This window comes from Acomys minous, assembly GCF_964271855.1.
Source record: "Acomys minous genome assembly, chromosome: 12".
NCBI lineage: Eukaryota > Metazoa > Chordata > Mammalia > Rodentia > Muridae > Acomys > Acomys minous.
The window spans coordinates 105,531,516-105,558,483 of NC_140493.1; the positions used below are offsets into that span (position 1 = coordinate 105,531,516).

The following is a 26,968-nucleotide window of genomic DNA, read 5'->3' on the forward strand; positions in this document are numbered from 1 at the left end:
GCTGTCCTGGACTCGCTTTGTAGACCAGGCTGGCCTCGAACTCGCATTGATCCACCTGCCTCCGCCTCCCAAGTGCTGGGATTAAAGGCGTGCGCCACCACGCCCGGCTGAGGTTAAGAACTTCAAAAGGAACTGGACAGGCTCCATCAGGCACTGACGCGGATGGCCACAAGTTCTGGGTCCGCTGGTTGGGAAAGTGTCCGGCGAGCTCCGGGTTCGAAGCGAGCGCCGCGTGGAACTTTGCGTCTCGGTAAGTGCGGAGCCTGTTCCGTGGAGTATCCAAGGGCTGGGCCATTTTCCACGACCTGTGTTGTGTAGGTCAAGAGAGGAGCGCAGACCAGGCGAACAGGATAACGGGAGTTCCAGCCCCAACCGGGACGGCCACGCCCACCTTCTAGAAGAGGCGGGACAGAAAGGTGCAGAGAGGCTGGCAGGCGTGGAAACGGCGGCTGTGAGGGCAGAGCTGGCTCGCGGCGAGGTGAGCGTGATCAGGGGGAAACACCGCGAGGTCCCCAGCCACGCGTGCGCGGCGCGCACCTGTCATCCCAGTTCTTGGGAGGTGGAGGCTGGAGGACCAGGAGGTCAGAGTCAGCCTCCACTCTGTAACGAGTTCGAAGCCAGCCTGGGCTACTTGAGACCTTGTCTCGGATTTTAAAGATATGGGTTTCTCCTCCTTCACCCCACCCCCAATACGTACTCCGGAGCGGGGAAATTTGGGGAAGATTTAAATCTGGCTTTCAGTTATCTGTTAGGGGGATGATCCGATTTGTTATAGGACTCGGTACTTGGTCACATCTTGCGTTGCTCTCAACTTAGCTCTGACTGTGTCTTCAAAGTTTCTGCCAGACACGTGAACTGTGGTCCACAAGCATGGGGGTCTCTCGGAGAGACCACTACAAGAGGACGGGCAGGAAAAGGAGCCCCTTGTTAAGTTGAAGAGGTGTAGGGCTGGACATAGTAATTCACGGCTTTAATCCTACTACTCAAGAGGCAAAGGCGAGCCTATCTATGGAAGTTCAAGGTCATCCTGGTGTACCCAGCAAGTTCCAGGGCAGACAAGGACCCCATCATCTCAAAACAATTTAGAAAAATGCAGTACAACTGGAAAGCCCATGGCTTTGTCGCGTGCGTTCTGCCAAAGGATAGTCACTCTTGTCACTTCCCCTTCTGTTGCCAAGGGAGCTCCTGCTAACAGGGATAGTCACTGTGCACTCGCGGAAAACAGTTTGGTTTTGCATTTCATGGAGGCTAATGTGTTGGTTGCTTTAATAAATGGACATGTATTTTGTGAAGTGGTTTCAAAGTCAGAGTTTGGGGGTTGTTTGTTCTTGGGTTTTGTTTTTTGATGCTGTGCTGGGGTTGGAACCCAGGAGATAGTTTCAGTCACAATATTAAATAGTTATAATATGCATATTTATTCATTCAACAAATGTCATATACCAGTATCAGTGCTAGAGGCGCACAGATGAGTGTGTGTGTGTGTGTGTGTGTGTGTGTGTGTTGATGATGATTGTTTGACAATCTCCCAGCGTAGCCCAGGCTGAAGCTACCTCAAACCATTCAGGGAGGTACACTATGCTGTGTGATACTAGATTTTGAGAATGTAGCTGATCCCTGAGGTAGATATGTTCCCTGGCCTTTGGAATCTTTAAAAAAAAAAAAAAAGTAACAGGGGAAAATAGCTCCCAGCTGAGCTTTGGAAGTAAACAGTCTCCTTTCCCAACTCCAGAAAATAACAAGGAGATAAATGATGGGTAGCATAAATGTTTAAAAATATTTTTACATTATATCCATTTATCAAAAAATTCAAACTAAGCAATTAATAATGTGCAAATTTATATGTACACAGTAACACACTAATTTACTTTTTTTGTTTTTTTGTTTTGTTTTGGTTTTTTTGGTTTTTCGAGACAGGGTCTCTCTGTGTAGCCTTGGCTGTCCTGGACTTGCTTTGTAGACCAGGCTGGCCTCGAACTCACAGCGATCCGCATGCCTCTGCCTCCCTAGTGCTGGGATTAAAGGTGTGCGTCACCACGCCCGGCTCTAATTTACAATTTAAAACTTAAAAATTGGGGATCATTTACTTCTGTACATTTCTACTTTTTATATATGCATATTGCTAATATTAGTATTGGCAGAGATTCAAATTCATTTCTCCTGAGTTATGGGAAACTTCCTTTAGTTTTTTGGAGACAGGATCTCGTGAACCCCAGGCTAGCCTCACTCTTGGGGTTATGAGTGTCTACTACAGCATCAGGTTGTATGCGGTGCTGGGATTGGAACCCAAGGCTTCGTACTTGCCAGGCGAGCCACATCCCTGGCTGACAGAGTGCCCAGGAGCCCTTACACCCCAGTGAATCTTGCCCGTGTGACTTTAGAAACTGTCCTAACCAGTTTTGCAGCCCACATGAATGTCCTTACCCTTCCGCATTCCGCCTCTGAAGGTCAGGCTCAGTAAGAGCGGCTGTGCCTTATTGAAAAAATTCCTGAGAGTGGGAGAGGCTCCAAGGGAGGGACACCCACCTGATGGCTCCTTTTATCTTTTCACTGTGTATGTATGGGTGCCTGCATGAGTTTGTTTATATGGGTTTAATTATACTGTGTACACACAGCTCCCCAACATGTCAGAGGACACCAGAGTCCCCCCAAACTAGAGTTACAAGTGGTTGGTCTCAAACCCTGGACAAATGGCTAAGGGGCCTGTTTAACATATCAGAGTGGGCCTGGCTGCCAGCTTCTCCCAGCATCCCTCAGTCCCTCCTAGGTATGGCTGGCATACCTCACCCCCTGAGATACATACTCTCCAGCCATTTTGGTTACGGGGTCCTCTTGTCTACTCTTTACTATGCTGGCTCTCTCTTTTCCCCTCCCCTCTCCCCTCACGTGGCCCACTTCTGGGGTCATGTTCACTCTGGATGTCCCTGTCTTCGGCTCTGCTCTCCCGTTTATCTACAGTAAATTTTCTCCTATACCATACCTGTTGGCTTGTTTGCAGCCCAGGCTAGCCTCAAATTCACTATGCAGCCTGCTTGACAAAGTGAATTCCAGGACAGCCAGAGCTACATAATGAGATCACCTCAAGGAAACGCAACAAAAACCATGTTACATGTCAAACCCAGGACAAGCCAGTGAGGTGCCTATGTAACATATCAAAGTAGACCTGGCCAACGGGTTCTCCCAGCATCCCTCATGCCCCGCCAGTTATAGTGGGCTGGCACAGGCCACCCTCTACCCTGAGTCTCCAGCCCAGAGTCTGCACTGCCCTTCCTCCAGAGGTTCTTCCAGCATTTTGGTTACCAACCCCCTTTTTGTACCTTTGGCCTCCTGGCTGCTGTATTGGTTTCCCTCTCCCTGGCTCAGGGTCAGGACCACTTGGACTCTCCCAGATGTGTCAGTCCCTGGGGCTGTGCTCTCACATATATCTATAATAAGCTCTCTTCTCCACCATGCCTAGGAGCTGTCATAGCCATTCCTTTTTTTTTTTTTTCATTCCTTTCATTTTTATTTCTTTGTTTTCATTCAAACCCCACCCAAAACAACAACAAAACAAAACCAGAAGACTTAAGCCTAGTAAACTAATCCTTAGCCAAAGGAAAAGACATTTAAAATGTCAGCCAGAACTCAACTTTGTAATTTATGTCAATTGGAGGCTACAAGAGTTTAATAAAACTGTTTAGAAATCTTTAAACATTAAAAGGGGGGGGGGGTGCTGTTGCTGGAGAGATGGCTGAGAGGTAAGAACACTGACTGCTCTTCCAGGGGTCCTGAGTTCAGTTCTTAGCAACCACATGGTGGCTAAGGACCATCTACAATGAGATCTGGTGCCCTCTTCTGGCCGGCAGGTGTACATGCATGCAGAGCATTGTATACATAATAAATAAGTAAATCTTTTAAATAAATAAATAAGTAAAAGAACTGGACTTTTAAGAGCACCTATTGTACCAGGCATGGTGGCCCACGCCTTTAATCCCAGCAGGGAGGCAGAGGCTGGCAGCTCACTGTGAGTTCGAGGACAGCCTGGTCTACAAAGTGAGCCCAGGACAGCCAAGAATACACAGAGAAACCCTGTCTCAAAAAAACAAAAAAAAGAAAATGAAAAAGTTAAAATCTGTGCATAAAATCCTTTGTTTCTCATTGTCTCTCACTTGTACCTTCCAGGAAGAGCATGGGTGATGCCGGGCCCAGGATGGAGGTGTGTCCTTATTGTAAGAAGCCATTTAAGCGATTAAAATCCCACTTGCCTCACTGTAAGATGGCAGGAACACCCATATCTGCTGATCAAAAACTGTATCAGTCCAAGCCAGCTACACTTCCACGTAAAGCTAAAAAAGAGAAGAGCCCTACCAAAGACTTAGCCAAAGCCAAAGGGAAGGAGCTAAAGACAGAGAGTGCGGAAACCAAGGTGAAATCGGAAAACGGCAGATCAGAATGGGCAGCTGCAAGCCCTCCACTACCTGTGCGGGTCTCAGGAAGAGCAGGCGCATCAAAGGCAGGAGGAGAAACCACAGATCAAAATCAACTGTGTTTCCCAGCACTCGGATATGCCAAGCGGAAGGTGGCTCTGCAGTCCTCTGTGTCAGACGCCACCTCTCCCATGAGAGAGCTTACCAGAGATGAGTCGAAGTCCAAGGGAAGCCCACGCCATCCCTCAGAGACGGAGGCAGCTTCACTAGTCAGCTCAGGGGATCCTTTTTTATCTATTCAAGATGGAAAACATTTGTCAGCTCAGCCGCATGCACAGCCAGCCACTTGCGCCAGTCTCGGATTGGGCACAGTTGATCCCCAGAGACAGAAGCATCTGGCAAAATTACTAGATATGTCTATTAGTAACTGTCATTCTCCAAAAAGTGGCAGCCACGGGGTTCAGAGAGGACCCCCAGTGTTGAGCACGGAGAGCAGTTCCCTAGGTGGAGACCGCCTCTCAAGAGTGTCTCTCCACCCTGGCAGCACCGAAACCCAGAAGTCAGAATCAGTCCTCTTGGGCCTTCGCGCTGTCCCACTGGGTAATGCTCGGGTTAGAGAGCACCAGGAACTTGGCCTTGGCATAGAGTTGTGCCAGAGCAAGGAAAATCCTGACAACAGGCAGCCTGCCACACAGGTACAGGAACGGGCTTGCTTGGGCCACGGTGGCAAGGACCCCACTTCAGCCACAAAAGCGAAACTGCAGGCCGCCCTTGCACGGCTGAATGTGTCTGCTCCACCGGAGGGAGCTCTGAGTAAGCTACTCTCTGTCCCAGCGTCAGGGCGTGAGACTCTCCCCTCTCTGGCTGTGAAAGCCCAGCTCTGTGACCAGAGTCAAGTCCCTGCCATAACGCTATTGGTGGGAAGCGAAAGGAGTGTTCTGGAACCCACCCCTCTCCGCCCTCCCCACACAGCCCAGACAAGCCACCGCACAGCATCATATTCAGCTCCGTACCCCATCTGTAAAAACTCCCTCTTCAGTCCTGTTGCTGCTGCTGACCCAGAGGCTCCTCCCAGGGCTGTGGGACTGGAGTGGTTTCCAGAACTCTATCTGGGTTATGTTGGACTTGGGGTGTTGCCAAGGAGGCCTCAGCCTTGGACCTCAGTGCCTCAGACTCGTCCCCTTGCTGCTGCCCAGGGCGGGAATGTCTGGAAAGGTGAGCGAGCTCATTTGCAGGGGCCGTCCTGCCCCTCCAGAGTGTCCTGTGCCTTTGAAACGAGGGTCAGAATTACTCATTTTCTCAGTTAACTCACTCTCACCTGCAGTCTGCACCACATTTGACTTAGTTGATGAAGAGAATTCTTGGTCTGGTCAATGATAACATTCCTTCTCCATCTAGACCTGAAGGTTAGACTCCAGCAGGCTGCTGCCCCTGAGAGCACTTGAGTTTCTATACTGGGAAGAGGCTTAACATAATTCTATGGGTTTGCGGAGCACTGTGGTGTACACCTAGACAGGTGCTCCCTGAGTTCAAGGCCAGCCTGGTCTACAGAATGAGTTACAGGACAGCCAGTGCTACTACATAGCTATATACACAGTGAAATCCACTGGGAAGGCTGCAAGGGATAAGAGTCCAGTGTTCCTAAGTGGCAGGTAGGGAAGAAAGGCCTCTGGGTGCAGAGACTGTCCTCTGGATGCCATCCATGAACTCAGCTCAGATTTCTCTGGTGTAAATCAAGCTCCCCCCAAATCTACCTGGAGAAATCAAGGTGCCAGAGGGTCTCTGCACGGCCAAGGCCCTGGCCCAAAGCTGGCAGTTTTCTTTCAGTTGGGCTTTGTGCTTTGAGTTGAGCTACACCTCAAGGCTTTATGATTTGTCTTTTTTATTTGCAAGTATGTGTATGTTTCAGGGGCACGGGAAAAATGTGCATGTGAGTAGTGTAGTGCCAGTGGAGGCCAGAAGAGGGCATCAGGTCTCTTCCAGCTGGAGTTACAGGTAGTTGTGAGCTGCTGGTTGTAGGTGCTGGGAACCGAACCCAGGTCCTCTGGGGAAGCAGTCTACATTCCTTACCACTGCAGCCATCTCTCCAGCCCCACAAGTTCTTTCTGTTTGTTTGTTTGGAGATACTTTGGCCTTGCATAAATATGTGTTATGTAATTCCTTGGAAGCCATAATTTTGTTTTGTTTTTAAGATTTTCTTTTTAATGTATATGTGTGTGACCTCACATGAATTGATGTGCTATGTGCACCACATGCACCATGGAAACCAGAAAAGGGTGTCCAGTACCCCAAGAATCGGTTTTTAAATGGTTGTAAGCCACTATATGGGTGCTGGGAACCAAACCTGAGTCTTCTGCAGTGAGTGCTCTTAACCACTGAGCCCTCTGTCCAAGCCCCCAGGATGTAGTTTCTCACTGTCATATAATATGATCATTTGAGCATTTTTGTATCCACGGGAGCTTTTACTGTACCTGCTAACCCCGTCTATCTTAATTTATCCTTTCTCTGACAAACCAAAACAAGACCAGAAAGTCACAGGTGGTAAAGATGAGCTGTCTGGCTTGAACTTGGGGGAAGACATGAAAAAGAAGCAAGTACCATCTTTTCTGGCTCCAGTTGTTACACATGTGTAAATGGGAAAGTTCACCAGAGGCCAGAGGCCAGGCATGCTGAGGAGGGATGACTGAGAGGGAGGAGCGCTATCTCCTCCAGTGTGTGTTGATTGTCCCTGAGCTCACAAAAGTCTTTAGAATGTGGTGAATTCTAACGAATTCATCTGAAACCTGTTTTGGGGGGCTATGGATGCAACTCAGTGGTAGAGGGCGTGCCGGCATGCGTCTTTAGCATACGTAAGATCCTGGCCTCACGCACCAGTTGGGTAGGGAGCTGAGAACAGAGATTGTGTATTTAGTTCTGGGTTCTGGGCCCAAGATTGCACACATGTAGATGATCCAGGTTTTTTTCAGTCCAGAATCTAAGCTCTTTGGACCACGCATTTCAGGATGCTCAACGAATAATAGAAAGTCCTGCTCCTTCCTAAATTCCCAGCAGATGCTGAAAGGTGGCTTGGCCAGGCCCAGGCACACACAGGGGGCTGGCTGGACATTCACGGCAGGGCAAGGTCTGGCAGGAAGAGCTTTTGACCCCAGGCGGGCTTTACTTCCGCATGCAGTTTAACTGCAGCCCAGTGAGGTGCTCATTGATCCGCCTGTCAGGGTGTGCTTTTCCTCAGGCCTAGCCATAAGGACATTCAGCCGCCTGCTGGGGAAGGGTAATTCTAGGTGAACTGTCACAGTGACTTCTGTTTGGAACCGCAGTTCCTTGGTTGGGACGAAGCTCGGCTGATAGCAGGAGTTTGGAACCCCTGGCGCTTTCAACCTCCAGCTGCGCTCTAATGAGCCTCTTGGGAGCTGTGCACAAAGGTGAGGCTGGTGCTACTGGCTGTCGGGTTCTCTTGCTGCCTCCAGGCATGTGGAGAGGTTTCTCCAGGCTAGGCTGTTTGACCAAAGCAAACGCGAGAGGGAGAGGGAGTGCTTGTCTTCTCTGTTTCCGTTTTGCAATCAGCTGTCATTCAGAACACCAAGAAGGCAGCAGCTCCCATTTGCTGTGCTAATTGCTTCACTTCTTAAAACCAACCCCTGCCACCTGTCCCCAGACCTCCCCTCCCTGCCCCGCCCCACAGTGATCAGCCAAGGCAGCAGTTAACTAATTGCTTTCATCTGCATCACTCTGGCATTTAACCCAGCTCCCAGTGTGGAAACAAGTGGTTTGCATCAAGTCCTCCACAGCTTAACTCTGTTGGCGATGGAAGTGTATAGGCTACACTTACGTAGGCGTGTAAAGTCTGTGAGTTAGTGTTTATTGCCCAGACTAGCAGAGTAATTGACTGGTGTGCACATACTGGGACACTCCCTAGCCACTAACCATGTGATTTGCCTCTCTCTCTCTGGACAGGCTGGGTGAGGTGCAACACCACCGTAAAGAAGAGCGGGGTCGGGCGCCTCACAATGCTCTTCGCTGGCTACTTCATCCTGTGCTGCACCTGGAGCTTCAAGCATCTCAGTAAGCTGCCGCGTAACCAATAGCTTAAGCAGCTTGTAGCCTCCCTTTGGCCTCTAGTGGTAGCATCTAGGAGCCCTAAAGGGTGAGCTGTCGCTGGGGGCTCTGTGGCTTCCATAAAGGTCTCTGCAAGATTTGACTTAGTAATCCCTGCACTCAGGAGGCAGAGGCAGGCGGATCTCTGAGTTCGAGGCCAGCCTGGTCTACAAAGCGAGTCCAGGACAGCCAAGGCTACACAGAGAAACCCTGCCTCGAAAAACAAAAACAAAGATTTGACTTCTATTTACACGAGTGCTCTAGCTGCCCAGTGGTGATATCAGTGGTGCACTGGGGGGCTTGAGTTTTTCCTGCTTTAAAGTGTTCCCTGCTAGGGGGAAGGGCCCCACCTTGGTGCCTGAGAACCCCTTTTTCACAGTGGAACAGAAGGACTTTCTGCCTCAAAAAGAGGGCAAGAGAAACAGAAGAGTCCATGTGCGTAAGACAGCAACTTCATCTCCCTGTGCAGGCCCCACTACACCCACACTCAACACTCCAGCCGTGGCCTCTGGCCCTGAGCAAGATCTCCTTCCTTCCTTAGCCTCTGCGTGCTAGCATGACAGGTGTATGCCATCACCCCTGAGTCATCTTGAGTCTCTAAAGATAGAAGCTAAATGTCCTTAGGCCCAAGGAGACTTAAGTTTATGAAACAAAAAAAATTTTAAAAAATAAGCTGGGCGAGGTGGTTCATGCCTTTAGTCTCAGCACTTTAGAGGCAGAGACAGGCGGATTGATGTGAGTTCAAGGCCAGCCTGGTCTACAGAGTGAGTCCAGGACAGCCAAGGCTATGCAGAGAAGCCTTATTTTTAAAAGAATAATAATAATTTTAAAAATGATTTATCAAAGCAAAAAATAGAAATGGCCAGTAAGACATGTCCTCCCAGGTCCTCATATTTGTCTCCGTTTGTTCCAAGAGCTGCAGCGCTGGCGTAAGTAATGTTGAGCACGTCTGGGAGCCACGAGAGTGTGACAGAGACAACTGCACAACAGAGAAAATACTTACTATGTACAGGGCACAGAGGGTGCAAGTAATAAAACTGCTGACATCCGTTTTCTTTATCCTTTTTTCCTTAAGCTGGAATACAGTTTTATTGGAGTTTCAGTGAAGAGATGGGGCAGGCAAGCTGTAGGGCTTGGCAGCTGCTGCGGGGTTGGAGAAGAGTGAAGTCAGGACACTGTGCTTTTTTTTTTTTTCTTTAGATAGGGTCCCACTGAAGCCCTGGCTGGCCGCAGAGCGCTAGGATTACAGGTGTAAGTCTTGCTTCCGCACCACTGTTCATCACTGACGGAAGTCTGGACAGGAACTCAAGCAGGGCAGTGGCTGATGCAGAGGCCATGGAGGAGTGCTGCTTACTGCCTTGTTCCCTATGACTTGCTCAGCCGGCTTTCTTACTGAATCAGGACCACCAGCCTAGGGATGACATCACCCACAATGGGCTGGGCCACTCCCCATCAATCACTAATTAAGAAAATGCCTTATAGGCTTGCCTACAACCAGATCTTATGGGGCGTTTTTTCTCAATTAAGGGTCCTTCTTTGAGCCAGGTGTGGTGGCACATGCCTTTAATCCCAGCATTCTGGAGGCAGAGACAGGCAGATCGCCTGGTCTACAAAGTGAGTCCAGGACAGTCAAGGCTACACAGAGAAACCCTGTCTCAAAAAACCAAAAAGAAACAAAAAAGGTTCCTTCTTTGATGAGTCTAACTGTGTCAGGTTGACATAAAACTATGCAGCACAAAACACTTTTTCTCTCAAATGCTCTGTGTTGTACCTTGAGAGCCACCAGCCACCCCCTTAATAGGAAAATATAGAGGTAGCCCATAGGGAAAGTTTGTTGCCTGAGCTCTTACCAAGGGCTTATGCCACTTGGTAAGGAGAGCGTTTTTCAGGAATATAAGCAATTTACTGTGGTAACTGGAATTCTCTGGTACTTTAACGTTCAGGTTAGAAGTGGCACTCATTGAATGAGCCTTCAAGTCCTGAAGGGTGTCGTGTAACTAGGTGAAGGGTGAAGGCAAGAGCCTGTGTTCATAAGGGTTTGTTTGACATTGGTCAGTGTCAATAGTTAAGACTCACTCAGGTGTGGTGACATAGACCCATAATGCCTGCACTCAGCTTCACAGAAAACTGTTTTTTCTATTAACACCAAAAATATTTAGCCATTGAAAATAGGGGCTACAGGATGGCTCAGCTGTTACGAGCACTTGTCGCTCCTGTGGTACACCTGGGTTCAGGATGGCTCAGCTGTTACGAGCACTTGTCACTCCTGTGGTACACCTGGGTTCCATTTCCAGCACCCACACGGCAGCTCACAGCCATCTGTAATTCCAGTTCTAGAAGATCTGACACCCATTTCTGAACTCTGAGGGCACTAGGCATGCACATGCTCCACATGCAAGCAAAACACACACAAAAATAACTTTAGAGTTTGGTTCCCCAGGACCCACATAGTAGAGGGAGATAACAAACTCACACATGCTGTTCTCTGACTGCCAAGGTGGTATGCATGTCCGTACACACACATACACACACACACACACACACACACACACACACACACACACACACACCACAGGAAATCAGGGCCTGGGGTGTAGCAGTGAGATGATAGCATCTCCCTAGCATGCATGAGGCCCTGGGAATGCCCCACGGGGTTAGTTCCGTAGCATCACAGAAATTCCTGCAGTGGGGCTGGCTATGTGGCTGTCACTTGGGAATTGGAGACAAGGTCACTTTCAGCAATAAACAGAGATTGAGGACAGCCTGGCCTCATTGAAACCTAGTATCGAGAAAGCAAAATGTCATTTATTGTATTAATCAGATGCTATCTTACATTTAATGAGAAAGTCATACATCACGGTTCATAATAAAAACATTTTTTATTAAAAAAAAAGCCTCTGAAAAGATCATTCACATCTTCCACTCTCAGAGAAGTGGTTGGTTGCACCTCAGGGCGGGTAGTGTAGGTTCCCTGGGCTTCCTTGCTGAACTCTAAATTGGGACAGATTTGACCTTTCCTGCAAAGACCTGTGGCTGTCCAGTGCAAAAAGGGAGACCTCATGGGAACTGTCTTATTTTCTAAGTAAGACTGCTGTGTTAAAACACTATGACCAGGGCAACTTACAGAAGAAAGAGCTTATGGGGACTTACAGGGTTAGGCAGGACCATCACGGCAAGGGTTGCGGCAGCAGGCAGATGGCCGCGAAGCTGGAGCAGGAGCTTAAACCTTGAGACGACAGCCGTGAGGCAGAGAGGAGGAGCTAACTGGGAATGGTATGGGCTGATGAAACCCCAAAGCCCACCCTAAGGACACACCTCCTGCAACAAGGCAATACCTAACCCTTCCCAAACGTTTTCACAAACTGGGCTGGCCAAGCATTCATCTACATGGGCCTCTGTGGGCCGTTCTCATTCAAACCAGCACAGGGCCACACTTGGACCAGCTTAAGATCTGGGTGTGTGCTGGTGCCAGGTGCCCTGCAGCGTTCTCTTACATGCACTCCGTCATTTTACCCATACAACAACCCTGTGGTGTGGCTGCTGGTGTTCTAGAGTGAGGAAGCAGTCTGGGGGAGGTAAGGCAGTTTCCCACCAAGAGCACATAGCATCTTAGGGTAGTCTGAAGCGGTTATTGGAACCCACCGGCTCCTTGGGCCTGTGTTAACGCATTGCCTCAGCAGAGTCGCCATGCTCAACCTAGTCTTTCTGCAGGCTGCCTTTTTCTGTACTATGAAATCCACCCAGCTGCCCCCACCTCCCCCAGTGGATTAAGTAGCAAGTCTGCATTGTCATAGTGTAGGCAACTCTCCTGGTCACTGCCTTACCTCATCAGGCTAAGAATGCCTAATGTTCACTGCCTAATCCCCCAGAGGGTTATTCTTTAGTGGCAGCTTGGCTGCAGTCCTCTAGGAGAGACACCTCTGGCTGTGTCTGTGAGGGTGATCTCCAGAGAGGTTTAACTAAGTAGGGAAGACAGGCCCCAGTATGGGTGGGTGACACCATTTCCGTGTCCTGGGACCCCAGACTGGCTTTTCAAAGGAAAAAAATCTAGAAAGGTTGATCTCCTTTTTCTCGGCTTCCTTGAATGGATTCAGTGCTACCAGCCAGTTCCCACTCCCACCATGGTTTCCCTGCCGTGATGAACTGTGGCCTTTCAAACCCCAAGCCAAAATAAACCCCCTGTGAGTGGGATATTTTGTCATAGCATCAAAAATGATAAGACACAACATATTCTCTAATTTAAATAAGCCCTATAGGCAAGCAGTTGTCAAGCTAAAAGCCTTTGACCCAGAGCAGCCTGTAGGAGCACAGATGCTGAAGGTGACTGACCTGATAGAGTTCTCGGTTTCACAGACACTTTGGTTCTACTGGTTCGTGAGTGACTCCTCCCTCCCACAGTCAGCCAACCTCTGGTCCTGTTGTGGTTTTGACAGCTTGTTCAAAGTGGAAATAAGCCAGATACAGTAGGCTGTTTACACATCCTGTATCTCACTGGGGTGATGGGACTCATTGGACCACTGGGTACAGATTTCCCTGGTGAGGCCATGGCCCCTTCACTAGGAGAACTTTCCAGTTTCCTCACTACAGGCTAGGTTTTGATGACACCAACTGGTACAGCTTACTTCACTGGCATGGTGGCCTAGGGTAGGAAGAAAAAAAGAGAAAGCTAAGGTCATGCCTTTTGGTTTTGGTTTAGTTTGGGTTTGGTTTTGTTTTGTTTTTTTTTGTTTTTTTTTTTTTTTTTTTTTTTTTGAGACAGGGTTTCTCGGTGTGACCTTGGCTGGACTCACTTTGTAGACCAGTCTGTCCTGGAACTCACAGAGATCTGGCTACCTCTGCCTCCCGAGTGCTGGGATTAAAGGCATACGTCACCACTACCTGACTAAAGTCATACTTTTTTATAGATTCTCAAAAGAAAAGTCCCTGCTAGTCCCAGGAACTGCAGGCTGGTTTTCTAAAGAATATACTGGTTTCTACAGCCTCACGAGGATCTTGACCAGGGCAGTTGAAATGGGAGAACTCATAAATGCAATGGTTTGAGACCAGCCTGGGAAAAGAACAAGATCTGGACCCAAAAGAGAGGCCTGAGTTCACGTTCAGCTCCCATATTTCCGAGAAGAGGGTTCTGGGTTTTCAAATGTTTATAAAGCCAAACATATAAAAATAAATAAATAAATAAAAAGAAAGGGTTCTGCCCTTTTACCTAGCATTCTGATGTAACTATTTTCTTGTGAAACCAGGTCTTGTGCAGCCCAGGCTTGCCTCTCTATCCAGCCAGGGATGAATTTTAACTTCTGAGCCTCCTGCCTCCATTTTGAATGCTAACAGGCATGCACCATGAAGCCAGATGCTAGGATTCAAACCCTTGATACACGCCAGGCAAGCATTCTACCATCTGAACAGTAGCCCCAGCCCCTTGTTTACTTAAAGAGAGAAATCACAGTTCAGGACAGACTGTAGGCTACGTTCCTAAAGGTATGGTTTGTTGGTTTGTTGGTTTGTTAGTTTGTTTTAATCTTGAGACAGAGTCTCACTGTGCAGCTCTAGTTTAGCTGGAACTCACTCTGTAGACCAGGCTGACCTCCACCTCACAGACGGAGCTCCACCTGCCTCTGCCCCCCTCAGGGCTGGGACCTAGGATGTACCCCATCACGCCCAGCAGATGAGTTTTCTTTTGAGACAGCAGATCTCACTATGTCACCCTGTCAGGCCTGGAGCTCGTTATGTAGATGAAATGTGCCTTACTCAGACTCGAGGCAGTCCCCCAGCCTGCTGCATGCTGGGATTACAGGCACGCACCTCCCCACCCTCCCTGCTCTCAGTTCCCATGTCTGGACCCCAGCATGGCAACCTTATCTGCTGAAGATGCAGAGTCATTGTCTCCAACTAGGTGCTCAGCTCTCTGCACCTGCCCTCAGCACAGCGAAGCGTTTTTCCTGCCCTGTGCACTCCTCACCTACCTCTGGTGCAGTTTGGGCCCTAGAGCTGCAGGCGGGAAGCAGGCTCCCACCTCTTCTGATGGGGGACGGTGGGCTTTGCCTGGTAAGGGCTCGCTACAGTGTTGCCAGTAGAAGCTGGAGTAGTTGAATCCCGTGACTGGTTGACAAGCTGCAGATAGAGTGAAGTCATGATGAGACTGTGTAGACACGGTCACCTAAATACCGCTATTTACAGGGGTGTTTGGTTTTTATATTTTGTCATGAGAGATTGCTGCAGGGAGTTGCTTTGTTTTGCTGTTTTCAATTTTTTTTTTTTTTTTGGTTTTTTTTTGGTTTTTTTTCGAGACAAGGTCTCTCTGTGTTAGACTTGGCCATCCTGGACTCACTTTGTAGACCAAGCTGGCCTCAAACTCACAGCAATCCGCCCGCCTCTGCCTCCCGAGTGCTGGGATTAAAGGCGTGCACCACCACGCCCGGCTTCAATATATTTTTAATTAGCTCTTTGAGAATTTCATATGACATGTCTTTATCACACACACACACACTTTTATTTTTTGAGATAGTGTCCCATGTAACTCTGGCTGGCTTCCAACTCAAGATGTAGCCAAGGGTGACCTTGACCCAAACCTCCTGTGTCCACATGCCCAGTGCTATTAACAATTTTAATTACCAAAACCATGCCTTTGAAAGAAGTTACTCCACAGCTTATAAAGGAAAGAAGTTTGGGGCCTGGAGAGGTGGCTCCCCACTGTCTGCACTGCCTGGCAACCATGTGGGGCTCACAACCATCTATTCTGACACCTGGTGCCCTCTGCTGGCATGCAGGTATACATGCAGACAGAGCACTCATATACATAAAATAAATAAATCTTTTTTTTTTTTTTAAGCTTAAAAAAAAAAGAAATGAGGTTTGTTGAGCTCATATCTCTGGAGGCTAGGGCCTAACACCTAGAAGGTGTGTCCGCTTGGCTTCTAGGCAGGCCCTTGTGCCTTGTGGCAAGTGACCAATGAGCAGCAGGGGTGTACAGAGAGGTCCCGAGGTGAGGAGGGAAGCCAGGAAAGCCCAACTCTATTCATAACCACTGTTTTCACCAGGTTCTAGTCCCAAGAGGATGCTTCACTGCCATGATCTAGAGACCCCCCGCTAGACCCCACCCAACACTACTACTCTGAGGAAGTGCAGCCTGGAGCCGAGTGAGTTGGTGATCCTAACACGTTCAAAGCATAGCAGGCAACGTGTGCGTGATGCATGTGCTGGGGCTGCTCCCATAAAGCCCCTTCAAGCCCTTGAAGGACCATCCCAGGTCACCTGATAGTCTTTTCATTTCCCTCCAACCTTGTTCAAGATTTCTTTGGAGCTGGGCGTGGTGGCACACGCCTTTAATCCCAGCACTCGGGAGGCAGAGGCAGGCGGATCGCTGTGAGTTCGAGGCCAGCCTGGTCTACAAAGTGAGTGCAGGACAGCCAAGGCTTACAGAGAAATACTACCTCGAAAAAACAAACAAACAAACAAAAAAGATTTCTTTGGTTTTTGAATTACGAGTGTGTGTGTGGCGGGGGTGGGGGACAGGGGGCAGTATGTGCACGTGCATGCGGGTGCCCACAGAGGCCAGAGGAATCAGACCCCCTGGGTGCTGGGAGCTAAACTGGGGTCCTCTGTAAGAGCAGTATGCACTCTGAACCATTCCAGTCCCCCCCACAACCTCTTCACAACTGCCCTCACCTCTCTAGTTACAGAAAGTCATTACTCCGGAGTGGTGGCCCACACCTCTAATCCCAGCACCAGAGAGGCAGAGGCGGGCAGATCTCTGGATCCGAGGCCAGCCTAGTTTACATAGCTAGTCCCAGGCCAGGCAGGCCTCAACCAGAGCTAAATAGTGAGACTCTATCTTTCAAAACAGAAAGAGGGAGGGAGCGAGGGAGGGAACAAGCGTTAGGAATCTGGGCATCTTATTGGGTAGCCTAGCTACCCAGGAGCTTGGCTTCACCGACTGGGGGTAGAGAAGCCTGACTGGCTGGGCCTGGCCTGCTGACCCTTGACGTTTGTTCTCACTGATGCTTGTAACGAGGTGGGGGGGGCGGGTATTGTGTGTCTCCCTAGGAACCAGGAAAATCTATGAATCGTCACCGTTCTCATTCAGAAAACTGGCTTTGGACCACAAGTCCTGAATTTCTGTCAGTGAAGACCACTCCTGTGGGATGGCAAGATGGCTCCCTTGGTAAAAGTGGCCACTGCCAAGCCTGACGGCCTGTGTTCTACCCTCAGGACCCAGATGGTAGGAGAGATGCACCACGTTGTCCTCTGACTTCCACACATTCACTGTGGCATGTATGTATCCACATATATACACAAATAAATAAAATAATAACCAGCAAAGAAAAGAAACCACCCCTGTGCTACCCAACTAAAGCAGAGGAAGGCCCCCAGGTGTTCACGGACGGACGAGTTTTAGCAGCTTCAGAGCTGACAGAGGGTGGGGGAGACTGCGAGGAGCTACTGTATGCAGGTGCCCCCACACGTGACCACGTGCCTTCTACAGCGTCAGACTCAGCCATGAAAGAGTGGAGTCTCTGAAAATAGTACAGTACTAGGAAGCGCAGACAGGCAAGGGAGCCAAAAGAGGGAGAAACTATGTGGGCACCCCAAGTGCTGCACTTACCTTCGCATTACTGGGGTGAAGTACAGGACTCATCTTGGGGCTGAGGGAATGAGAGGAAGGCATAGGATTAGCGGCAGGGGGTGGGGTGGGGGGGGTGGGGGTGGGTGGGAGGGTTTGAGCTGCGCTTCTGTGTTAGCATCTGAAGCCTTCTATCCAGCTCAGCACCAGCCTGCTCTTCCCAGCACAGAGCCCCCAGGGAAGCCCTCCCACTACCATATTTTTTGGACTATAAGACCCACTGACCATAAGACACACCCAGTTTTTAGAGCAGTAAAACAAGAAAAACAGTACCAAAAAAACAAAACAAAACAGCAATCAGACCATAAGGTGCGCCCTAATTTCCCCCCACCCGCCCCCACACTTTTGGGAATAAAAAGTGTGTCTTATGGTCCGAAAAATATACAGTAAGCACTGCATAGAGCTGGGGAGGACTGGGGTAGTGACAGGAAATGTTTCTATCCATGTCTAGAATTGCCTGTGAGAGGCACACACCTGTCCCATTGTAAGTACATGTTGACAGGGAAGCCTGGCACCCACCCAGCCAAATAGTACCCAGACCCCCTGGGTGGAGCAGGAATACAGTAAGGATCACTAGGGAGACCATCTCCCATGCAGGGCAAAGGAGAGTACAGCAGGGTCTCAACACAGAAGGTAGGGCCCAGCACTCCAGTGGGTTGGGGAATAAAGGGGTCATACTTACTGTCCAAATTGGCACTCAGCTCCCTTGGGGCAGAAGCCAGTGAAGTAGTTGAGACACATTACTTGTTGGACATGGCGGTATTTACACAGGGGACCTACTAGACAAAGAGCCAATGGCCAACAGAGTCTGCTTCATCCAGAGGAGGAAGTGTACACAAAATAACTCGTGAGGAAAGCCGTGGGCTGTGGTAGGCTCCCCACTGGAAATGAGGTGAATATGCCTTCCTGTCATCATGTCTCTGAAGCCAGAAGACAGATGGGGCAGAAACCGTGGCTCAGGCAAGAGCTGGTCATGTGGCTCAGCGGTAAAGCACAAGTGGTCCATGCTCCAGGCCTTGGGCCCAGAACACTGAAGGTACCAGTGAGTGAGAATATGCTCAAGCCACTTTTCCCAACCCAGTGCTAAACATCTCAGCAGGAGGAGACTTATGGGAGACATAGGATCCTAAGGCCCAGGGACCCATGGGAACCCTGCCTTCTAAGTTTGCCTGGGAGCCGGGGAAAGCATAGAACTTAAGTGGCTTTTAAAACCTGAGAGCTGTGGCTCTCACAGACTAGACTTTCTGGTAGGCTTCTCAGGCAAGGTCCCACATCCACTCGCAGAGAAGGCTGGGCTATGAATCCACAGCCTTTCCTGGGAATCCTGTTGTGCCCCCACACCAGGCTGCACGCAAGCCTGGGACAGCCTCAGAAAGGCTGCATGCAAGCCTGGGACAGCCTCAGAAAGGCTTCCCACTGGGATATCCAGAGGGCACAATTCATGGGATATTACTCCTCGCCTGCTGAGCACCTCTAGAACACCCACGTCCCTCAGCGCATCGCATCCCTGTCCACCATGCTCTTACCTTCCTTGCAGAACCCTTGGTCATACCGAGGGCAGTCCTGGGGCTCGGGAGCTGGCTTCTCGTGGAGGAAGGGGCATTCCTTGTTGCTGCAGTTACCTGAAAAGCCCATCGCTCTTTGTATACAATGGCCACTTCCGCATTCCCACTCTTATTCACCGTGAGCCTTCCTAACATGGAATCCACTGGCCTGTCCTCTGCTTATCATCATCTCTGGAGATGACCTCTGCCCTTGGAGGGGGCAGTTAGCCTCTGGTCATCTCCACTAGGAACCCTCCACAGTTTGCAGATCCCCAGGAGGGGCAGAGGTGTTTTTGGAGGTAATACAAAGGACAGAGTAGAACTTCCAGTTGGGCCACTGGGTACCTTTCAGAGGAACTACATTAGCTGTGAGCCTGGCCTGTGCTGTGTCTATGTGTTAAACTGTCTTGGTCAGCTGCATTTCCACAGGTTGGCAGGCTTGGGGGACACAGGCTGCCTGCAACTGCTGTGCAGGGCACTTAGACTTCACCTAGGCAGATCTGAAGAAGATAGAAGATCATGACCTGACCTGTCTCCTTCCTGTGGGAATCTGCGAGCATCTCCACTTCCACCCTCCATAAAAGCCTACAACTCTACTCTTTGGAGATAACACAAACTTCATAAAATCTGCCAGAGAGTTGCTTTCTGCAAAACACAGTTCTGTTTACTCCTCCCCAGCCCTCCCATTTCACAAATGTGGGTGTTAGCCCTCCGAGAGAGGCAAGTACCACATCTGCTCACTCAGCCTCTTCACAGCAAAAGAGCTGACTGGCATATCCTAGGCCAAATTGGCAGAATGCTGTCCCTTGGTTTTGAACCTCCTCAGGACACAAAACGGCCCTCTGTTTGCCCCATCCGGGCTTCATGTTGCTTTACCTGCTCCTCGCCAGAAGGTGGCAGCAACACTCCATCCTAGAAACTGTCTTTTGCAGCTGCCCTTCCTCCTTTCAAGCTCTCGATGTCCTAGCTCTAACCAAATGCACTTTCCGCCTCCCAGGCCTCAACAGTGTGTGTGCCTGATTTTGTTGAGCTTGCTTACAGAGCATGTGCTACAGGAGCTAACTGACCCTGAAACAATGGCATCTTTACAAAGTCTCAGCCCACCACCATGGCAGCTCCGTGGAGTTGGTCCCTGTTGGCTAGTCAGCTTCTGTACATCTCCCAAGATCACCTGCGGTCCAGCAATATTTTTCAGTAGAGACACTGAAGCAGGGCATTGGTGGCACACTCCTCTAGAGTGTCTAGTCCCAGCACTTGGGAGGCAGAGGCGAACAAATCTCTTGAGTTTGGGGCCACCCTAGACTATATAGCAAGTTTCAGGCCAGCCAGGGTGACAGAGTGAGACCCTATCTCAAAAGAAGAGTGTGACCAAATAGAATGAGAAATCACAATCACACACACACCACTTATATGTTTTCTTTGTTTTTCGAGACAGTTTCTCTGTGTAGCCTTGGCTGTCCTAGACTCACTTTGTAGAGCAGGCTGGCCTCAAACTCACAGCGATCCACCTGCCCCTGCCTCCCGAGTGCTGGGATTAAAGGTGTGTACCACCACGCCTGGTGATTTTTTTCTTTTTTTTAAACAGGGTCTGACTATGTAAATCTAGCTGGCTTGAAATTCTGCATAAACCAGGCTAGCCTTAAACTCACAGAGATCCACCCGCCTCTCTCTGTTCCACTGAGTTCTGGAATTAAAGGCATACCCCACCGCACCTAGCATATAATGATTTTTTTTTTTGTAATATTAGACATATTCACTCACTGTTAAGAGCAACACAGTTTGGTTATGTGTCACATCACGTGTTTACACACTTATGCATAATGAATTAGTTGCAGGCAAAAGTAGCTCCATTCCTGCATCCACAGCCGATCATCAAACCAAGAAACCCAGGATTGCCAGGCATGGTGGTACACGCAGAGGTAGGTGGATTGCTGTGAGTTCAAGGCCAGCCTGGTCTGCAAAGCACACCCAGAACAGCCAAAGCTAACATAGAGAGACCCTGTCTCAAAAAGAAAAGAAGAAAAAAGAAAGAAAGAAAGAAAGAAATCCAGGACTGAGAGAGTAAAGGGACATTTCTAAGTGCAAATGGTTTAGGCAGTGACTTAAGGGGACCAGCCTCCAGATAAACAGTGTCCTTTTGTTCTAGAAGGACATTCAGGCAGCCCTCATGAACTGCCACAGGTCTTGGCTCCCTAGAGCAGGCAGTCTGGAAGGCTGGACTGAGAGACTGGGATGACCTTTCCCTACCCCAGGAAAGACTTTGCCCCCCTTCAAGGTCCCCAGGAGCCTTCCCATCATCAGTAACTACCTACAAGTCTCCTGAATGAGGGGTAGACCTGGAAATCCAGCATTCTCCCTCCTTCCCTCCCCCCCCCCCAGCCCCTCAATTTGGAAACCACTGGACTAGACAATCCCCAGTCCCCATGGAGCTTATCAAACACCAAGCTGTAGCCGGGCAGTGGTGGTGCACGCCTTTAATCCCAGCACTCGGGAGGCAGAGGCAGGTGGATCCCTGTGACTTTGAGGCCAGCCTGGTCCAGGACAGCCAAGGCTACACAGAGAAACCCTGTCCTGAAAAAACAAAAACAAAAAAACAAAAAAAAACAAAAACAAAAAACAAATACCAAGCTGTAGATTGTCACTACAAAGTTAGCACAGTCACAGGCTCCATCTTTCAGTGAGGAGAAAGGTGGCTCTAGCTGTCCCTAAATAGCCCCTTGAGTGACCAAGAAGGACACAAGGCCCAAAAGAGGCTAGAACAGACCTGACCACACAAAATTATTTTAGGGCCCAGACTTCTGAACAGTGGCCCTCTCATTCCAACAAGTGATGCATGCTTTCCCCTTTGGGAGGCAACGTGACATTTTCATCTAAAATAAACGTTAGAAATAACAGGAGAGCAGGAAGGAGACGGGGGTGTGGGTGCCGTGCCCATGCTGAGTGCAGCTTCCAAATGCATCTCGTTTGGGGAGGCCTGGCCTGGGCCCAGGAGGGACTGAGGGGTGGTTCGTTCCCCCACAGTCATCTGGGTGTGTGTAGATTAGCAGGCAGAAGTGGGACCAGCATTCCTTTCCCTTTGAGGTAACTGTTGCACTGAGACTAACAGATTTGGCTCTGCGTCCTTCGTTTGTTTATTTCTTAAAGAATTGCCTATTTTTATTTTATGTGTATAGATGTTTTGCCTGCAGGTTTGTGTCTGTACCATGTATGACCTGACGTCCGAGGAGTCCAGAAGAGGACATTGGATCAACAAGTGCTCCTAACCACTGAACCACCTCTCCAGCCCCTTATTGGCTTATTTTTGTTTTTGTTTCGTTTGGTTGGGTTTTGTTTTGTTTTGTGTTGTTTTTCAAGACAGGGTTTCTCTGTGTAGCCTTGACTGTCCTGGACTTGCTTTATAGACCAGGCTGTCCTCAACTCACAGAGATCCGCCTGCCTCTGCCTCCCCAAATACTGGGATTAAAGGCATGCTCCCCTGCCACCACACCTGGCTTATTGGCTTATTTTTGAGACAGGGATTCATTGTAACCCTGGAGGGCCTGAAACTTATGGCTTCAAACTCACAGAGATCTGCTTGTCTCTGCCTCCTGAGTGCTGGGATTAAAGGTGTGTGCCATCACACCTGAATCCTATTTTTTATTTTTTGTTGTTTTCAGACAAGGTCCCATATAGTCTAGATACCCTTGAACTTCTCTGTAGCTGAACCTGGCCTTGAATCCATGATTTTCCTGCTGCAGCCTCCCTAGTGCCACACTGCCCCCAGCCTTGGTCCTTATCTTCTTAGAGTTCAGAGAAGCAGGTAGCTTGGGCTCAGTCTGGGGCACACTCTACTTCCAGGTCCAGGTTACACTTCTACCCCCATCCAAAAGCCCTCCATCACCCCACAAACCAGGCAGGGCATTACCGAACTTTGAGTGGAAGCAGCACACGGACATCCTGCTGTGGTCATACTGGTGCAGGAAGTTGCAGCAGTCACCCTTGCAGCAGAGCCCCCGAAGCCAGTGTTTGCACACCACCATCTTCTCGTCCTTTCCATGGCGAAGCGGGCACCGCATCCCTTCGGAATATGACACCTGCTGTAGGCCTCACCCAACCCACCTGGAGGAGTTCCCCAGGGCCTGGGAGGCTACCCCTTCCCTGCCTCTGTCATCTCTGTGTCCCATCACCTGGACATAACCTAGGAAGGGCTGGAACACAGGTAAGAGGACCACACTGAGGAAGAGGACATTGTAACAGTCAGTGGGCCCCTCTCTCTCCCAGAGCCAAACCCCAGGAACCTCCAGGCTGCCTTTCCCATGAAGCACGGTCACCTCACACCCAGCCCAGCTCTTAGCGTACTATAAGGGCTTGTTGAGTTCATGACTTTTACAAGGAGAGAAGTGTTGTTCTGGATTTGTTTCTTCCTTATTAAAACGACAACAACTACATTTAGGGCTGGAGAGATGGTTCAGTGGTTAAAAGCACTGGCTGCTCTTCCAGAGGTCATGAGTTTCAATTCCCAGCAAATCACAAGCTGGCTCACAATCATTTGTAATGTGATCTAATGCCCTCTTCTGGCATGTAGGTGTACATGCAGGCAGAGCACTATATATATAATAATTAAAATAAATCTTTTTAAACTCATTTTTTATGTGTTTCTGTGCATATGCCTGTGATTTTGTATGTACATGTTGTGATGTTGTGTATTCAGGAGCCGTCAGACATCAGAAGAGGCATTGGATCCGCTGTAGACTGTTGTGAGCTGCCAGGTGGGTGCTGGGAACTGAACCAGGGTCGTCTGCAGGAGGAGCAAGTGCCTTTAACTGCTGAGTCATTGCTCTTAGGGGTGTGTGTGTGTGTGTGTGTGTGTGTGTGTGTGTGTGTGTGTGTGTGTGTGTATTTTGTTTTGTTTTTCAAGACAGGGTTTCTGTGTGTAACAGCCCTGGCTGTCCTAGACAATTGTAGACCAGGCTGGCCTCAAACTCCCAGTGATCGCCTGCCTCTGCCTCCCAAGTGCTGGGATTAAGGACATGTGCCACCTTGCCCAGCTTGCTCTTAGTTATTGAAACTGGGTCTCATGTACCAGGCTGGTCTCAAACTCACTGTGTGGTCAAGAATGACTTTGGACTCTTCCAGCTCCTGAGTGCTGAGATTGCAGGCCCTCATCACCACGCCCCATTCATGTACGCATGTGCGTGCTGAGGAGCACGGGCTGAGTGCTGAGACTGCTGGAGTCACCACACTCAGTTCATGCACGCATGCGCATGCCGGGAGGCACAGGTGAGCGCTCTGCTCATGGAGCTTCTCCTCAGCCTGTGCTCATGGCTTCAAATATTAAGAACAACACAGCCACAAAACAGGCGACTCTAACAATGGACAGGCCACCTCAGTCCCCTCATTCAGCAGACACTGCCACCAGAAGAGAAGGCCATGTGTAAGGAGGACTTGTTTCATATGTGACCTGGATGTCATCTTTGAGCGACTGCTCCACCCACCCTACCCCCAGCCCTCTCCTGACCATCCCTGGTGCTGTGGCCTTCCTCAACAGCAGCTTCCTCTCTCTGAGCTGTGGCTCACTCGGTCTGTAATGGACCTGGAAGTTTCTGATTACCCAGTAAACTCTTTCCTTTCTCATCCAACCATCCAGAAGTGGACAAAAAGGCCCCCAGGTTGTCGCTGCTCTGCCTCCTGGCTTTAGGAACAGGCAGGCCCTCTAGGAATCGCCTCACGTGGATCCATAGGCAGGCTTGCAATGAAAACCCTCCGGTTAGGGGTAAGGTATTTAGACAACTGTATGATTCTATTAGAGGAACCTCAAAATGGCTCCCAACCCAGAAGAGAAGGTAAGAAGCCTGGGGGGTAAGTCAGGCTACACATCGGGGAGGGACTTGCGAGGGGGATGTTCAAGCAGCTGTGGCCATCACTCAAGAGGCTACCTGAGGGCAGAAGAAATAGCTAGGATGATTGACCAGTTTCCATGGTGATTCGAGGGGAAGGAAGCCTGCCGGGGAAAAGGAGGGCTTAGAATGAGATGGACTGAAGCCTCCTGAGAATTCAGACCAAAGCTCTGCCCCATCACCACCTGCATCAGGAAGAGGGTGTTGGAGCTGAAGAGATGGCTCAGTGGTTAAGAACACTGACTGCTCTCCCAGAGGACCTGAGTTTGATTCCCAGCACCCACCCATAGTAAGCAGCTCACAGCCATAGTTCTAGATGTATCCAAGAACTCTGGTTTCCAAAGACATATGCACCACGTTTGTATAACCACGCAGATACATGTAATTTTAAAAAATTGTTTAAAGAAAAGAATGACCTGTCTCAAAAAACAACAACCAAAAAAAATTTTAAAAAAAGAAGGGAATGACTCCTTTACCCACATAAAAGTACACATTAACTTTTTTTTTTTTTTGTAGCCGGGCAGTGGTGGCGCATGCCTTTCATCCCAGCACTTGGGAGGCAGAGGCAGGCAGATCGCTGTGAGTTCGAGGCCAGCCTGGTTTACAAAGTGAGTCCAGGACAGCCAAGGCTACAGAGAAACCCTGTCTCAAAAAGCCAAAGCAAAGAAAGAAAGAAAGAAAGAAAGAAAGAAAGAAAGAAAGAAAATGTTGTGTAGTTTTTTGAGAGAGGGTTCCTCTGCACAGCCCTGGCTGTCCTGGACTTGCTTTGTAGACCAAGCTGGCCTCGAACTCACAGAGATCCACATGCCTCTGCCTCCCCAAGTGCCAGGATTACAGGCATGTGCCACTGTGCCTAACTGTAAAAAATAATAATAATAATAATTAAAGAAGGGAATGACCCCTTCCAGGTAGTCCCAATGCCTTGTACAAATGCCAGTTATGTTGGCTCCCTGCCCCGCAGGCCACTCTTCCTCTTATGAGGCTGTAATGAGCACAGTAAAAAAAAATGCCTTTTAGACATGAAAATAGCTCAGTCAGCAACACCACTACACCCAAGGCGGCACCTGATAACCAGAACCAAGCGAAATCACTCACTCAAGATAACCAGACACAGTGCCAGAATGCCGCAACACCCCCCCCACCCCCACCCCACTGCACAGTATATAAGCAGAGACCAAGAGAAAGGCGCTGCTCTGCACATCTGGAGAGACGTCACTTTGATCTGCCCTGCAGCTGAAGAGTCTCCTCCAGGATCCTGACCCTCAAATCAGAGATTTCTGTTAAAGAGTCTGGACCCAACCTTCAGCTAAGAGCAGCCTTGGGGGCGCATAGGCTTAGGACCTTAGTTAGGAATTTAGAGCGTGAGCCTTGTGTGGAGACCATTGGCAATAATAAAACACAACCTTTGTTATGCCGACTACACGGATCTACCTTCTTGCTCAGGATAGAGCTGAATCCTGCCCCAGCCCACAGGCCAAGCTCACACTCTACCCTAGGCTCCTCCTGAACCCAGCATCCTCCACACAGCCATTCCAGGCCCTGCCCAGCCCCCCTCCCCCTCCCCCCTCCCCGCCTGACTCACTCACCCTTCTCACAGAGCCCTTTGGTGAAGAAGTTGCACACAGCTGAGCTGGACGCTAGAGAAGGAAACAGAAGAGAGCGTAGCTTTCCCAGAGCTGGGCTCCCTTTCCCAGGGGACCTCAAGGGCCTCCCCAGTAAGTCTCACCTAAGCCTCCTATAGGCTTGGATCTGGGTGCCCCCACCCTCACCAGTCTTTGAATTTTTGTTTTTTGGTTTGTTTTTTTTTTTCCTGTTCGTTTTCTCAAATGTTTGCAGACGAGGTCTCACTCTGTCGTCCAGGTTGGCCTGGAGCTCAGCAATCCTCCAGTCTCAAGTCTCTTGCTGGCCACAGTCTGCTATCAAAAGCAGCTGTCACTTGTGTCTCCGGGCTGTGAGTCAAAGGTCCCCCTCTTCAAAAGCCCTCCCCCCACCCCCCTTTCCAGAGCCAGCCTCTAAATTACACTTAAATTCAGCCTGTCTCTGAGACAGGAGGTGGGCGTCTCTGGGGGGGGCAGCCAGGGAACTCTGGCCGCCAGAGAGTAGCTCTGAAATCGGCCTTTCCCTCCTGGACAGTGAGCTACCCAGAAGCCATACAGGAGATACATAACATAGGCTTGGAAGTCAGAGAGGACAGCTCCTGCAGGAGCAGGGCCCAGGGGAGCCGTGCCACCGCCACTCACTGTTCATGCCCTGGAAAGGCAGGAGCCCAGTGCCCTTCTGCAATTCCACATCCTGCTCAAAGGCAAAGGTGAAGCCTTCCAGCCCTGCAACGACCTCCTCCATCTCCAGGCTCCGGTGAGAATAGCTCCAAGCTTCTAGAGCGCCTGCAGGTGGCTCCTATATAGCCCATCAGCACTTTAAGGGGCCGGGTCC

General features: G+C 49.7%; 2 protein-coding genes across 9 annotated transcripts; one reads left to right on the forward strand and one right to left on the reverse strand.

Annotated features, from left to right (window-relative positions):
- The first annotated feature begins 38 nt into the window (after positions 1–38).
- Positions 39–22,484, forward strand: MTNAP1 (mitochondrial nucleoid associated protein 1). Of its 7 annotated transcripts, none has more exons than XM_084749383.1 (5): positions 39–250; positions 4,159–5,618; positions 7,721–7,825; positions 8,358–8,465; positions 21,833–22,484. In XM_084749383.1, exons 2-5 carry the CDS (start codon positions 4,166–4,168, stop codon positions 21,868–21,870), a joined length of 1,704 nt encoding a protein of 567 aa, XP_084605509.1. In that variant the 5' UTR covers positions 39–250; positions 4,159–4,165; the 3' UTR covers positions 21,871–22,484. The 7 variants fall into 7 exon arrangements, with proteins under 7 accessions (XP_084605509.1, XP_084605510.1, XP_084605508.1 ...); XM_084749384.1 differs by lacking the exon at positions 21,833–22,484 and adding an exon at positions 13,403–13,786; XM_084749382.1 differs by lacking the exon at positions 21,833–22,484 and adding an exon at positions 9,699–11,047 and having other exon boundaries at positions 39–478.
- On the reverse strand, positions 11,286–26,968 carry CPSF4L (cleavage and polyadenylation specific factor 4 like). 2 transcript variants are annotated; one of them, XM_084749396.1, is made up of 8 exons: positions 26,776–26,964; positions 26,122–26,172; positions 22,564–22,716; positions 18,642–18,737; positions 17,798–17,891; positions 17,098–17,137; positions 14,459–14,606; positions 11,286–13,137 (listed from the first exon to the last, which is right to left on the reverse strand). In XM_084749396.1, exons 1-7 carry the CDS (start codon positions 26,876–26,878, stop codon positions 14,478–14,480), a joined length of 666 nt encoding a protein of 221 aa, XP_084605522.1. In that variant the 5' UTR covers positions 26,879–26,964; the 3' UTR covers positions 11,286–13,137; positions 14,459–14,477. The 2 variants fall into 2 exon arrangements, with proteins under 2 accessions (XP_084605522.1, XP_084605523.1); XM_084749397.1 differs by lacking the exon at positions 18,642–18,737 and having other exon boundaries at positions 26,776–26,968.

Coding starts and splice junctions, on each gene's coding strand:
- MTNAP1 (XM_084749382.1), top strand. CDS start 4,166: ATGGGTGATGCCGGGCCCAGGATGGAGGTGTGTCCTTATTGTAAGAAG. Junction 7,826..8,357: donor CTTGGGAGCTGTGCACAAAG/GTGAGGCTGGTG, acceptor CTCTCTGGACAG/GCTGGGTGAGGTGCAACACC. Junction 8,466..9,698: donor CTGGAGCTTCAAGCATCTCA/GTAAGCTGCCGC, acceptor TTTTTTCTTTAG/ATAGGGTCCCACTGAAGCCC.
- CPSF4L (XM_084749396.1), bottom strand. CDS start 26,878: ATGGAGGAGGTCGTTGCAGGGCTGGAAGGCTTCACCTTTGCCTTTGAG. Junction 18,738..22,563: donor CTGCTTCCACTCAAAGTTCG/GTAATGCCCTGC, acceptor TGGGCTTTTCAG/GTAACTGCAGCAACAAGGAA. Junction 17,892..18,641: donor CCAAGGGTTCTGCAAGGAAG/GTAAGAGCATGG, acceptor TTTGTCTAGTAG/GTCCCCTGTGTAAATACCGC.